The following is a 14,936-nucleotide window of genomic DNA, read 5'->3' as shown; positions in this document are numbered from 1 at the left end:
TTTTCATTATAACTAAATATTCCCAAATAAAATATATATGTCAGTGTGCTGAAAATAATGGAGGTTTTTTTAAGAAAATGTCTATGTTATTGTTATGTACATAATGTATCTTATGAAAACAACTATTTTTCTAGTTATATAAATGATATATTCACACTGTAAGAGTTACAGAATACAGAAGAGTATAAAACACAAAATAGAATTCACCTGAAGTTCTAGCACCTATTGATAAACACAGATAAGATTTAGTAACCAGATTTTCTTTTTTATTAATATATACAGAGTTCACTTATAAGTTCACACAGATTTTTACATGTAAAATCATACCATTCCTATGTTGTGTGACCTGCCTTTTTTCCTCTGCAGTATCTTTCCACATCGGTAAATAGAAATCTGTTATCACCTCATTTAATGTCTTCCGTTTTTTGGATATGCCATAATTTCTTCAACTTCTTTGTTACAACCTTTAGGTTGTTTCTAAATTTGGCCACCACTGACAGTTTGGGTACATCATTATTTTTATAATTTGAACACCTTACCAGTTTTCCTTTTTAGACGTGGAGTTTCTGAGTCAAATAGTAAGATATTTTCGTTTTTTAGACACATTTCCAAGCTGCCATAAACATTAAAAAAATTTTAACAGCATGGTATAGTAAACTTTCATATTGGCTACTTCTTTGCAACTCGTTTTTGTCTTTCGCTACTGCAATTGGTTGTGGTTTCTCACAATACTAAGATCTGAACTTTCCAAAGGAAACAGTTGTGTGGGGGTTTTTTTGTTTGTTTTTAGGACAGTTGATACAGCAGCTATAAACTGCATGATTGTATTTTATCTGTTTTTTTTTTCTTTAAGCTAATGACAATATCCTAAGCAGAAGAGAATGAATTTTACTGTTAAAAGTACAATGAGAAATTTCATGATTTTCTGTGATTGCTGGAGTTTGTTTTCTGGGGTGAAAGGCTGCTGGGATTTCTCTTTCTCCTTAGAGCTATAAAACTCAGGCTGTGTACTACATTTCATCTGAGAATTCCATAACGTCTAGTCCTGTGGGCAGCAAGCTTCCCAGTTGAGGGTATCAGACACCTCATTATTATTTCTTGCCATTCAGGCAAGGCGGCAGAGGGTCTACTGATGTGGGGAGGCCCCCTTTGCCTCATCCCCTCAGTCCCCATCAGCCCATGTCCTCCCTAGCCTTCCAGCGTCACATAGCTGCTCACCTGACTTAGGAATCTATTTTATCTTATCTCTGTAATACCAGTCCCTTTTTACCTTATGTCACAGTTACTTCGTTCTCCTCAAGGGCAGTGTCTAGCGATATTTTCTATTTGTGACTTCTGTACAAACTGCTTTAGTAAACTCCTTTGCTCAGCATACATGCTAAGTATTAAATGGCTCAAGTGTTGATAGCTATACTAAGAAAGCCTGTATTTCTCTTGTGTCTTTCTCCTTTCACACAGAACACTTTACTTCTAACACTTCTGGTCACCAAGTGTGTGTGTGTGTGTGTGTGTGTGTGTGTGTGTTGGTGTGGGAGGTTCTAACACCAAGCAATTCTGTGACACCAGCTGGGTGCCCTACAGTTTAACTCAGTTCTGGCTCTGTCTACCTGGAGTTAGTGTCAGATCCCACAGGTTAAGGGTTCACTCCCACAAGACTCTCCCCCACTCCAGATACTAATCACAAGTAGTAGATCCCCAGGTTACCCACAACTTTTGTCCAACTTGGCGACAAATCAGAGGTTCCCATGACTTCTTTCCCCTTAGATTCAGTTACTTGCTAGAACAGTTCACAGAACTCAGGGAAACATGTATGTTTGCCGTTTATTAAAGGATATGATAAAAGGATACAGATGAACAGCCAGATGAAGAGATACATAGGGAGAGGTCTGGGAGGGTCCCAAATGCAGGAGCTTCTTCCCGGTGGATTTGGGGTATGTCACCCTCCTGGTATGTAGATGTGTTCACCAACTGGAAAGCTTTCAAACCCCATACTACTGGGATTTTGGGAGGCTTCCCCACATAGGCATGATCAGTAGACTCCATTTCCAGCCCTTTTCCCCTCTCTAAAGAAGTGGGAAGTGGGACTGAAAATTCCAAGCTTATAACCATGGCTTGGTCTTTCTGGGGACCAGCCCCCATCCAGGAGCCCACCCAGAGTCACCTCATTAGAACAGAAGATGCTCCTAGTGCTGTTATCACTTAGGAATTTACAAGGGTTTCAGGAGTCCTGTGTCAGGGACTGGGGAGGAAGACCAAGTAGAGATTTCATATTATAAATCACAGGATCACAGTCACTTAATGTTACTTTTTTCAGGACCATTTGTGATATTTTTGTTTTTACTGTGGGGAAAAGATCTTGCCTAAATTACTGATTTATTAGAACAGAACCTCTTAGCATTTTTAAAAATTAGTTTGATAGTTCCTATACTTTTATATTACCAAGCTAATTGTATTATTAGTTAGTGTAACAGCACTTCAGCTGTTAAACTTGTCATTTGGTCTGCTTGTGTTGACTTGTTTTTTCCATTGTGTTTAATATGTAGTTTAGGTTTTTTTTTTTTTTTAAATCCTACTCTCTGTTTTCTTTTTTAATTATGGCAAATATACTTAGAAGAATCCAGCTTGTTAGCCAAATGAGAATACAGGGCACATGTTGGTTTCTTGTAAAGGTAAAGTCGACATTGAATACCTAAGGTGTGCTAACTACTTTAAATTAGTTAGCTTTTATTTTTACAACAGTCCTTTAAAGAGTTATTTATGATCAGTAGTTGGACCTTCAGGAAGACTTTCCCCCCAAGAAACTGTAATACACTTTTTAAATCAGAGCCACCTAGCCTCAAGGAGACAGTGTAACTTGGTTACATTTGTCTCTAAACTTGACTGTAACTTGGTTGTCTATAGTAATGACACTCCTGAAAAAAGAATATATCAAGAAGAAGAGAGACCTCACAGCCCTGGACGCGTAAATCATGAAGGGGCACTTTGAGCTCATTTAAGCATTTCTTAAGAGAGAAGGAGCTTCAGCTAATTCCCTCATCCAGAGAAAAAAGATGGAAGTACGCAGGGCCCAAGGCCTTGTGACAACAGTGGCCGCACCCCAAATCTGTATCAATGTCAAAGCCAGGGCACCTACCTGACTACACTGTCATCGCCAGTGAGCGAATGTTTTACAGTACTACCTGATTAGTCTGCTGACTTAGTCAGTCTTAGACCTGAAACAGGATGATAGCCAAGAAAATAGTTCACTGAACCTCATAAGCTATGCTTCCTAATTTGGGGCCCTTGTACAGTTCCAGCCTTGTCTCTTCCCTCTTGACTTTAAAAAATGTCTTTGTTCATGTGCATCTCAGGAGTCTGTTAGTGCAGCATTTTTAACCATTTAATCCAAGCATTTAAAGTGGGATGGTGGTCCTGATATTTCATTACCAGACTCAGGGCACCACCTACAGTGACAATCCATTTGGCATTTCCAAGCTATGCAACTCTTTTCCTTGTCAATCAGTGTTTTGAGTGGGAACTGAGGCTGTGTGTTTAGCCAGAGTAACTTTGGAAGCTCCCTTTACTATTTAACTTTACAGTACACATTTGGCATAGTTCTGATTGGTACAGCTCTGAATTATGCACTATCTATAGAAAAATTTTAATGCAGGCCTATCTTCTGTATCAGCTAGCCTTTAGATTATTGCTCTCTGAAATTTGTGAATATGTATTATATGACACAAAGTTAATATATATTTTTCGATCAGGTAAAACATGCTCAAAAGCAACAAAGTATTATCCCTAAAAAAATGAAATGTTCTGGGGAAAAGACAAGAATTGTCCATGGTACTATCATCTTCGATTCATGTATTAGATACTTTCATTGTTGTTGTTTTAATAATTTGAACATATTCCAGGGGGCATAATTTTTAAAATATTTTATAAATCCTTCTTTGAGAAGATTATAAAAGAACATCACAGTATCCATTCTTTATTGCAAGAAAATACTGAGCATGCCACGGTAAGTGGAGAACAACTTTAGAAGAAGAAAACACACCTTTTTTATCCTTCAGGGAGGAGGGCTCTTTTAAATTGATTCCATCACTCTGATACTCATAACTTTTTAAAAGCATAACAGAAAATATATCTGATTGAAACAGACTGAGAAACTGCTGGAGATGGGACATGGCAGGGGGAAAGTCAGAGAGACCCCTTGTATTCACCACCCCTTCCTACCTAGAAATTCACTTTCCAGAACTCTTCTGTGCACAAGTCTCGGAGGGCCTTTATATTTTGCTTTAATGATTAGGTAGACTTTTATTTTATTAGGTGACAAATACAGTTTCTAGGCAAAGAAAATGTCAGATAAAATAGAAATACCCACCTTACTGACTTTCACAAGGTCAACATAGCAAGTCTTTAGAGTAAACTCATGTGGTGGTTAAGAGTACATTCCTACATAATAAAAATTTGTAGCATATTGTCAGGAGATTCTATGCGAAAATGATATATGGAAATAAATATATAATGTATTTTAACACTAATTTATTTTAAAATAGTAGTAACTAACACTGATACTGTGCTTTTTCTATATGAAACACTATCTTAGTGCTTTACACATACATAACCACAATTGCAGAATCCAGAAAAGCTCTGAAAACCAAGAGCATTTTTCATAAATTTGCCTGGACTCATTTGGTGCTAAAAATGACCTGAATTTATTTGAGGCTATTTATAGTTTTTATTTCTCCTATTTAACTTGAATATTCATTTATTTCCCACAGGAATGTTAATGTGCTTGATTGTAAGATACTGCCCTAGGTCCTGCTAGTTCTGCATGTTTTTTGGCCTCCACATTTACCATTTTACCTTTCTAAAATTAAAAAAATAATCTGAATTTCAAAATATATTTGGCCAGAAAATAATAACATGAAGGATTGGGGCCTGTGCTTACCCTTTTATCCTCATAACAGTGCTGTAAGATAGGTACTGTTCTTTTCCCTTTTTTATAGAATGAGGAAACTGAGGAAAAAGAGATGAAGTAAGGGACAAGGTCATATGGCCATTAGGAGTGGAACTAGGATGTCAGCCCCAGGGATCCGGCTCCTGCGTCTGTTCTCTGAACCACCGTGACTTGCTTGGGATGTTGACGCAAGTTAGGGATTTAATCCTAGATTTCTGTGCCCTACTCCTGTGGTTTTCTAATTATTAATTTCTAGACTTTTTAATTGGGAGACAATACAAGTGTAAAAGTTATCGATACTTGCATTCTTTTTATATTCCCTGTCCCCAGGTCTGGTCTAACCAACAGTCTACAACTTTAATCACATGTCACGTTATTAGATACTCATCTAATTTAAATTTTCTGAATTTAAATTTAAATTTTATTTGTATCACATTTTTATAACTATGTATTTATTTAACACTAGAATGTACCCTTATAGCCCACTTGAAAAATCACTATATCACATCAGAAGTAAAAATTAACCAATTAAATTACAGTGATAACTTAATAAATAGTGAGAAAGCAGGACAAATGATAAGTTCTTTTCCAAGATCATGATTCTGTGTTATTGCCTCAGACCCTATCGTGGTTTCTGTGGTAAATTTTTCAAGAAGGAAGGCTTATGGTGGACAAAGTATTCTTTGCCCATTTTCTCGTTTTTGTTGTGCTTCATCCTCTGACAATTTCTCTTTATTTGCTGCATATTTATACATATGAAATTCACATGACTTTGTGAGTTTGCATATGAATATTGCAGTTGTGTACAATATAATAGCTTCAGAATTACTGAAGGATGAAGCTAGTATGCTTTTTTAAAAATTTCCATAAGTTCTCAAAATTTATTTCCAAATAGTCATCTTACAGTTTTAAGACACAGAAGTATCTATTATATTTGTAATCTTCGTGTTCTTTCTTGTCCTTTTGCCTCACATGGAATATTCTGTGTATAAAAACACTGAATTTATATAGTAGAAGGAGGGAATACTTTTAACTGAATAAATATCTGTATTGTATTATAAGTGATTTATTTTGTCTTCAAAGCAGCGTCTTCTCCTTTCTTTTGGTTTGGGGAAGAACCGTGGGGTGGAGGGCTTTGGGAAAGGTATTTAGATTTTTCTTTGGTTATTTTAAGAAGAGTCACTAGTTTGTATCATGATATTTGGCCTGAGTCTAAAATGCATTTCACATATTTTCCAGCTTCACTGATGTGGTCAAAACAAATGTTGAATGAAGTCAGTGTTGTATGCACTTAAAAATAGGAACAGCCTAGTCTTGATTTTCAATGGAAAAAAATCTTTGTTACTTTTTTATGGGATATGCATCTTTGTTTCCTTTTATTAGAAACTTTGAAATTATTTTAGCTTTGAAACATTTAATAGTCTTAGTTGATATCTCTGCTTAGTGTCCTACTCCTCCTTGGGTAGGTTCCCAGCCCTTTTCACTGTTAATCTCTGAGTTAAGTTGAAAGCATTCTAGGAAATCTCCCTTTCAGTTATCCCTTTTGAAACCGTGTTTTTAATAGCACTTTTCTTTCTTGGCTTGCATGACATTTTATCTTTCTTTTCCTTTCTTTTTGCCGTTTGCAAAGACTCTTGGGAGGATTTGACAGATTTGGTGGAGCAAATGCGCGATGATACAGAAGGTGCGTGCCACACCAACATCTTTCAGCTTTTTTTTTCTTTTCTTTCTTCCTGTCTTTTTTTTCTTTCTCTTCTTTTCTTTCCTTTTTTTAATTTCTAACCACCTTTTGATTGTTTTCCATAAGCCAGACTGTCAGCTCTAGGTTTTATTTCCCATGGCAATAACTGGAATAGTAAAAAATATTTGCCATATTTTCCATACAGGTACCTCATTCGTACAGGACTAGGGTTTTCAGAATCTTGCATTTAAAATCTTTCTCCTTGTGGTTCCAAGTACAGTGTCATAAGTATATGTTTATGCTGTTCCTTTAGGATATTTGTCAGATAACATGTTTTGAGGGGACTTTATTTCAAGATATATCAAATTTTTCTATGGCTATTTTTTTTTTCATTTACTTGTTGGGAAGATGTAAATCTTTTTATCATTCGTGAAAACATATATTCCTGTTAATTCCACAGTAGTCAAAAACAAACAGATCCCAGGAATCTGAAGTATCCAGTCTGGAATGTTGTTCAGATTTGTGGATTTCCGTAACATTCAGCACTTTTAGCTTGGTCCTGTAATAGCATTACTTCCTGGTGGAATTACTTTCAAAAGTAGCACATAAGTTCCAATATATGAAGGTTCCCCAAACCAAGAATAGTTTCTTTTTCTTTTTTTTTTTTTAAGATTTTATTTATTTATTTGAGAGAGAGAGAAAGAGAGAGCACATGAGAGGGGGGAGGGCCAGAGGGAGAAGCAGACTCCCCGCCGAGTAGGGAGCCCGATGCGGGACTCGATCCAGGGACTCCGGGATCATGACCTGAGCCGAAGGCAGCCGCTTAATCAACTGAGCCACCCAGGCGCCCCCAAGAATAGTTTCTTCTGTAATCGGCACCTAACTTTAGGGACCTCAAGGTAATTTACACATTTTATAATAAAAATAGAAAAATTGAAGTTTGGCTCAATTACTCTATCATTTTACATTCTCCCACTTTGCCTGGGCATTAAAGGTCCCCCAGCTTCAGCACACACACATCCCCTGCCCTGCGTGCAGACTGGCCTTTTCATTGCCTGCACCTGAGTGCGTAGCCTCCTCTCCTGCCTTGCTCCTGCAGCATTCCACCTGGAGCATTTACTGCCCTCCTCTCTCTCGCTTTGCCCTCCCCACCCCCACTACCACCCGACAAATCCAGATGGGAGCATCTTGAAGGAAGTGCTCCTTGACAGCCATGGCCCATATTCATTTCTCCATTCACCCAAGCCCTGCAGGACTTGGAGCTTAAGGCTTTTTACTTGTTCTCTACTTCTTGTGTGTTTATCATCCTAGTTCAAGTGTAAAATCCTTATATGTCTTAAACTTCTCAGTGTCCATGTGAGACTTGGGGTGGTACTGTGCTCAGTCCCTTTGGTCACACCAGACAAGACTACTGATGCCCAGTAGCTTCTTCTTCAGCACTTTACTTTGAATGAGTAAATTATTCTAAGTTTCATCTCATTTCCTATAGTCAAACGGTGTCTTTATTCCATCTTTGATTCTGCTTTTATTGTAACTGGTTATGTATAATTCAGTGAAAAAATCAGTATTGCACAGTTGATTGATAGTTCATAGACAAAGGAAAACAAAGAGGAGGGTATTGATTCATTCAGTGAGTAGCGTTTACTATTATGTTAGCTGCTGTTGTTATTATTTACCAGACACCACGCAAGTGTAAGGTTTTGATTCCTTTAATAGACTAGGTACTAAAGAAAAGTGCTGCATAAAAGCCAACAAATCTATGTCCTTCTTGAAGACTTCTTCCCTAGGACTCAACCTGTCAAAATTCCATTTCTTTAATACATAGTACTACTTCAAGAATCAAGCCTACTGTGAGAGGCAGCCTCCTCTTTTTCATTTTGTTTTTGTGGGAATTTTTGTGAATGATTATCGTAGGTGGAATCAGAAAGGGAAATAAATGAATTGTACCAGTGTAACATATAAAAAAAACTAGAAGATGTAAACTGTCTCAATATTTTGATGATCCTAGTAGATTACCAGTCACATAATATATGGTAATGTTGGTCAAGAATGTATTTACAGAAAAGTCTTTCTGGAATGTAGTTTTAAAAAAAAGAAAATCAGAATGGGGGGAGGGAAATGGCTTTACTTATTAACTTTTGAGTCATTTCATCCCTTTTTTATTATCATTTTCTATTTCTCTTGCCTCATTTCAGTTATGTGAAATGCTAGTTTTACTGTACTATTACATAACTTAAGAGATTTTATAAATGCATACTTGTAACAAGAATAAACATGAGTTAAGGAGTGTTGCCCATACATAACACACTTAGCAGCTCAGGGTCTGGGATGGATCCCAGTTTCTTTCTCCCCTGAGAAAGCTGACGATGTATAGAGGCTCAGCTCTTTTCAGGAGACCTTCACTGTGAGCTGTTTCAGTTCTGTTTCTCATCTGTTATTATGGATGTGCCCTAACAGTTGTCTTTTTTTTAGTGGATGAAGTGTTAACTCTGGTTTCCAGCCTCCTGAAAATTTGCTTTTTAAAATAACAAACTCTAGGAGGTTGCAGATTAGAACTGTTAGCTTTTGGGTTTTGTTTTGTTTAAATTTTGTCAAGATTGAAGTTTTTTCTGGTGAACTGATTTCTTACAGTGATGGTTGGTTTTACATTCGATGTGTCTATAACTCCTATTTAATAGAATATGAAGTGTCTTCTTAGGGTGGAGAGGTATCATGCTTTCCACACTGATCAATTATGTGGCATCTCATCTCATTATATACTATTACTTTGTGTCTAAAAGTTTGGAAACTCATTAGAAAATTATGAAAATTAAATGAAATAATAAAAGCACAATGTTTACTATCTTTAGTTTCTCAATAAATATTAATTCCTTTCTGTACTCATTACTAGCCTCTTAAACAGACTGAATTTGCAGTTACCCGGATTACCATCCATCTCTCTGAGCATTGAAATGGTTGGGACGTTACTTGAATTAGGGAAATAATATACCTGTGTGAAATATTACTTGGTCAAGATTGCTTACTGATTCCTTGACATATTTCCTTCTGGATTAAGACTTAACGTCTACCATCTTGAAAAATGGAAAGAACATATCTAAGAGATATTCTTAGCATCTAGCACTGTGTCACATAGTCATTCAGTAAAGGTTTATTTTAAATAAAATTGTTAACACTTATTTATGGAGAACCATAATAATTTTAATAGCTAACAATGTTTTGTTCTTAGTGTGTCCTAAGCGTTTCTAAATACTTAACATGTACAAATTTGTTTAATCTTCAAAACCCTATTATCATTTCATAGATGAGGAAAGTGAGGCCTGCAGAGTTAAAAGAGGTTCCCAGTGGAATACTGCTCAGCAATGAAAAGGAATAAACTATTGATACACCCAACAACCTGGATGAATAGCCAAGGAATTTTGCTGAGTTGGGGGGGGGGCAACTTAAAAAGTTACATACTGTGTGATTACATTTATATAATATTCTTGAAGTGATAAAACTTATATATAAAAATGGAAAATAGTAGTTGCCAAGGGTTAAGAGAGGGTAAGGGGCTAGAGGGAAGTGGGTTTGGCTTTAAAAGGGCAAGATGAGGGATCCTCGTGTTGATGGCAACATTGTGGGTCTTGACTGTAATTCAGTATCCTGATTGTGATAATGTACTCTAGTTTTGCATGATGTTACGTTTGGGGGAACTAGGTTAAGGGTACACGAAATTTCTATTATCTCTTACAACTGCATGTGAATCTACCAATTATCTCAAAATAAAAAGTGCAAGGAAGAAGCAAAGAGGTAAGAAACTTTCCCAGAGTCCCACAGGGAAGAGTTCGAGTCGAGTTCAAACTCCCACAGGCTTCCCCCAGAGCTTGTGCCCTTAACCACTGCACCAAAGTTCAAACTTATTTGACTCAAGACCCCCACTGTAAAAATACGTTTTCATCAAAACTCAGTACATACATCATTTATTTGTATGTATCCAGAACATACGTTTCGTAAAACAATACATGACCTTACTATAAGGGACATAGTAAATCGATTTTATACTTCACTGAGGGGTGTGACCTTTAGTTTGAAAAATGCTCTAGCTACGCAGATATAAGAAAAAGAGCTTTTCCTGAAATGACTCTATTTTAGATTCTGTTTCCAGCATACAATTACTGGCATCCTCTAAAGACTGGGCCACTAACCCTGCATCCTTCTATTTCTCTTTAAACCATCTCCTCTGGTGAAAGCATCTAATAATTGTCACTATTATCCCTATGCTAGTGATTATCCAGCCTCAAACTTTAATTTGTATTTACAACCATTTGATGAAAAATATGTTGAGAATACTTCCACATAAATGTCCTTTACTGTATTCAAAACCAAGCTGATTTTACCCCTTACCCCCAAAACAGATACTCAGTTTTTTCATTTTCATTTCCGGTCTCACAGGGCAAAAATCTTGGATTATTCGTGACTCTTCTGTTTCCTTAACAGGTACAGTTCTGGCAGACAGTTTTGGTCCTCTTCCCCTAAATTCACTTTGCATTATCCTCTCAGACTCATCATCTTCAATTTCTGATTACTACTCTACTCAAATCCTACGGTGGTTCCCATTGCCTGTTCCAAGTCTAGTTTAGAGACCCTTCCTGTGCTTTCCACTTCTCCCCAGGAAGACCTCCCCATTCCATTCCTATTCCCTTCACCTCACTTCATACACCCATTCCCACCTTTTGGAATACGTTCTTCCATGTTTTCTGTGATTTCACACTGAGGGTCTGCCTCAAGTCCTATAGTATATGGTGGTGTGTCATTTGGAGCACAAGTGTACAGTATTCCAAGTGTTAAACTAAGGTTCAAGATTACTCCTATTTTTTGGTCAGGTCTGGGGTTTATCCTATTTAAAAGCTAAAAAATTAGGCTGATACTGTTTCTTGGATACTGGAAAAAGACACAAAACTCCTAGTCAGAGACGAAGGACTTTATTACTCATGATACCGCAAGCAACCTGAGCATTAGCACACTTGTGTCTTGCATAAGAGTCCCTTATGTGAGACACCATATGGCTCAGCAAGATGCTCCCCATGCGGTGGGTTTGTGTTGCAGCTGAGGAACACTGAGTTTGGAGAATCCATTGCTTTTATAGAAAGCAGTAAGAAAGCAGTAAGTCATGACTATCAGCTGCATAAACAGTCCTGACGAATGACCCAGGTAAGAGTGGTCAGGGGCTTACAGTCCTGATACAACCCAGTAAAGATGTGTAGTAGCACAAGGGGTCCAAGGAGGATTTTTCCTAACACTTTACACCTAAGATACAAAGAAATGAGAAATTTCCTCAGTATCAGTCAGGGAATGTGAGAAACAGATCTCACTCTTCCAGATCAGAGCTCTAGTCTAGTGGTGCCCCCCAACATTTAAATTCTTTCTGTGGAATAAGTTGAGCAAAGCAAGGAACTCGTGGATTTGTATTTATCTCCTAAATTTCTTATGTTGCATCAAAACAAAGACGACTGACTATTGTCCTAACTTCTGAATGTTCCCAGAATTCTAGGTATTCTGTGGTGTTGAGTTTGGGAACTTTCCAAAACAAAAATTGATTATATTATGATATGGGAACCCAATGAGGAAGAAACCAGTGTATTTTCATAGGGAACTCAGAAAATATTATAAATGGACATCTTAATGATTAGAGAAATGGATGCCTAAAAGAAAAACACTCTTTTCCTCTACTGCTCACAACACTTCAGACACCAGTTATGCGGGGGGGGTGGTTTCCCACACCAACCAATTCTGACACTATCTACCTGGAGTTAACGCAGGCTCTGTGTGCAGATTAAGAGCTCACTCCTACAAGGCGCCCCCTCATTTCAGATGCCAGCCGCAAGGCTAGCCTGTCACCTCTGCTTCTGACCACCAGATATAAATCAGGTTTTTGTGACCCCCCTCATAAAGTCTGATAATTTGCCAGAATGACTCACAGACCTCAGGAAGAGAGTTTACATGCTAGATTACAGAGTATTATAAAAGAACACAATTCACGAACAGCCAGGTGGAAGAGATACAGAGGGCTAAGTAAGTAGGAAGGAGCACAGAGCTTCCATACCCTCTCTGGGTGCTTCACCCTCCTAGCACCTCAGTGCATTCACCAACCCAGAGGCCCTCTGAACCCTTTGGGTTAGGATTTTTATGGAAGTTTCATTTCATAGGAATGACTGATTAAATCATTGGTTGTTGATGATTGAACTCAAATCTTCAGACCCTCTCTCCTTCCTGGAGTTGGGGGGTGGGGTATAGCTGAATGTTCCAACCCTCTAATCACATGACTGGTTCTCCTGGTTAACCAGTCCGCATCCTTAAGGGCTTTCCAAAAGATGCTCCTTTTACCTTTAACTCTGGAACTATTTCTGGAGCCAAGGACAAAAATCAAATATTACAACAAAATATGCTTCCATGGCTCTTATCACTTAGGAAAATTACAAGGGTTTTAGGAGCTCTTTGTTAGGAATCACGGGTAGAAACCAATATGTATTTATATAATGTGATAATATATATATTATTATTTCACAATGCCTAAGAATGAGTGTTAGTATATAAAAGAATGGTTTGGAAACATTAAATCGCCAAATAAGCTCATTCTTTTCAATGCTAATGCCGATCGGAAGGGGTTTTTTGGTTATGTGCAGAGATGGGAGGACAATAAGGAGGTAGTTAAACTGTGGTCTGAAGCAAGAAAAAATAGAACCTCTTTTTATTTTAATTACAGAATTGAGAATAATGAACCCTAAAGTTTCCATCAGCCAGCTTCAATCATTATCAATCTTTGTTGATCTTATTTCATCTACTTCCACATTTTTGTTTCTGGAATACTTACAATCCCCAGCTTATGATTTTTCGACTTTATGGTGGTGTGAAAGTGATATACATTCAGTAGAAACCATTCTTCAAATATTTTCATCTTTTCCCAAGCTGTACAATAGTCTCCCATGATGCCGGGCAGCAGCAGAGAAATGTAGCTCCCAGTCAGTCCATGCAATCACAAGGGTAAACAGTTGGTACACTGAAAACCATTCTGTGCCATACAACCATTCTGTTTTTCACTTTCAGTACAGTATTTAATAAATTACATGGGATATTCAGCACTTCATTCTAAAATAGGTTTTTGTTAGATGATTTTGCCCAACTGTAAGCTAATGTGAATGTTCTGAGCACGTTTAAGGTAGGCTAGGCCAGACATAATGTTTGGTAGGTTAGGTGTATTAAATGCATTGTTAACATGATATTTTCAACTTACGGTGGGTTTATTGGGATGTAACCCCATCATATCTTAAAGAATATTTTTTATTTTAAAGGAAATTCCAAACACTATGCCTTTCCATTTGCAAAAACTTCAGTATCACACCTAACAAAATTAACAATAATTTCTTAATAGTACCTAATATTTATTCAGTCCATCTTCAAAGGCTGCTTGTCTCAAATATGTCTCTTTTCAGTTGGTTTATTTGAATCAGGATCCACACAAGATATACATTATGTCTCTTAAGCCTCTAGTTTTTTTTTAAATTTTTAAATTTTAATTTTTTTATTATGTTCAATTAGCATATAATACATCATTAGTTTTTGATGTAGTGTTCACTGATTCGTTAGCTGCGTATAACACCCAGTGCTCATCACCACACGTGCCCTCCTTAATACCCATCACCCTGTTACCCCTTTCCCCAAACCCCTCCCTTCTGTAAACCTCAGTTTGTTTCCTGGAGTCCAGAGTCTTTCGTGGTTTGTCTCCCTTTCTGATTTCTTCCCATTCAGTTTTCCCTCCCTTCCCCTGTGGTCCTCCACTCTATTCCTTATGTTCCACATATTAGTGAAACCATATGATAATTGTCTTTCTCTGACTGACTTATTTCACTTAGCATAATCCCCTCCAGTTCCATCCATGTTGATGTAAATGGTGGGTATTCAGCCTTTCTGATGGCTGAATAATATTCCGTTGTATATATGAACCACATCTTTATCCATTCATCTGTTGAAAGGTATCTCAGGTCCTTCCACAGTTTGGCTATTGTGACCATTTTTTAATTATTAATTTTTTATACCGCTGTTATCCTCATTTTATTTCCAACTTTTTATTTAAATTCCAGTTAATTTAGAGTGTAATACTAGTTTCAGATGAAGAATTTAGTGATTCATCACTTAATACAATATCCAGTGCTCATCACAACAAGTGCACTTCTTAATAACCCAGCACTAATTTAACCCATCCCCTGCCCTCCTCCCCTCCAGTAAGTCTCTAGTTTTTTTATAGAACAGCTTTATTGAGATATAATTCACATACTG

General features: G+C 37.2%; 1 protein-coding gene across 7 annotated transcripts in view; it reads left to right on the top strand.

Annotated features, from left to right (window-relative positions):
• RUFY3 (RUN and FYVE domain containing 3) overlaps window positions 1-14,936 on the top strand; it is a 78,976-nt gene that overhangs the window by 24,821 nt on the left and 39,219 nt on the right. For 2 of the 7 annotated variants that reach the window (XM_081812299.1, XM_081812304.1), the window contains exon 2: window positions 6,573-6,626. The exons of the other annotated variants lie outside the window; for them this stretch is intronic. In XM_081812299.1, the coding sequence (XP_081668425.1) occupies window positions 6,573-6,626 (54 nt within the window). The remainder of the gene's footprint in view (window positions 1-6,572; window positions 6,627-14,936) is intronic. 7 annotated transcript variants of the gene reach the window in all.

The sequence above is a fragment of the Leptonychotes weddellii genome, chromosome 2, assembly GCF_054177405.1.
Source record: "Leptonychotes weddellii isolate Sample4059 chromosome 2, ASM5417740v2, whole genome shotgun sequence".
Classification (NCBI taxonomy): domain Eukaryota; kingdom Metazoa; phylum Chordata; class Mammalia; order Carnivora; family Phocidae; genus Leptonychotes; species Leptonychotes weddellii.
The sequence above is the reverse complement of the archived record's forward strand: the minus strand, read 5'-3'. Positions and strand labels throughout refer to the sequence as shown.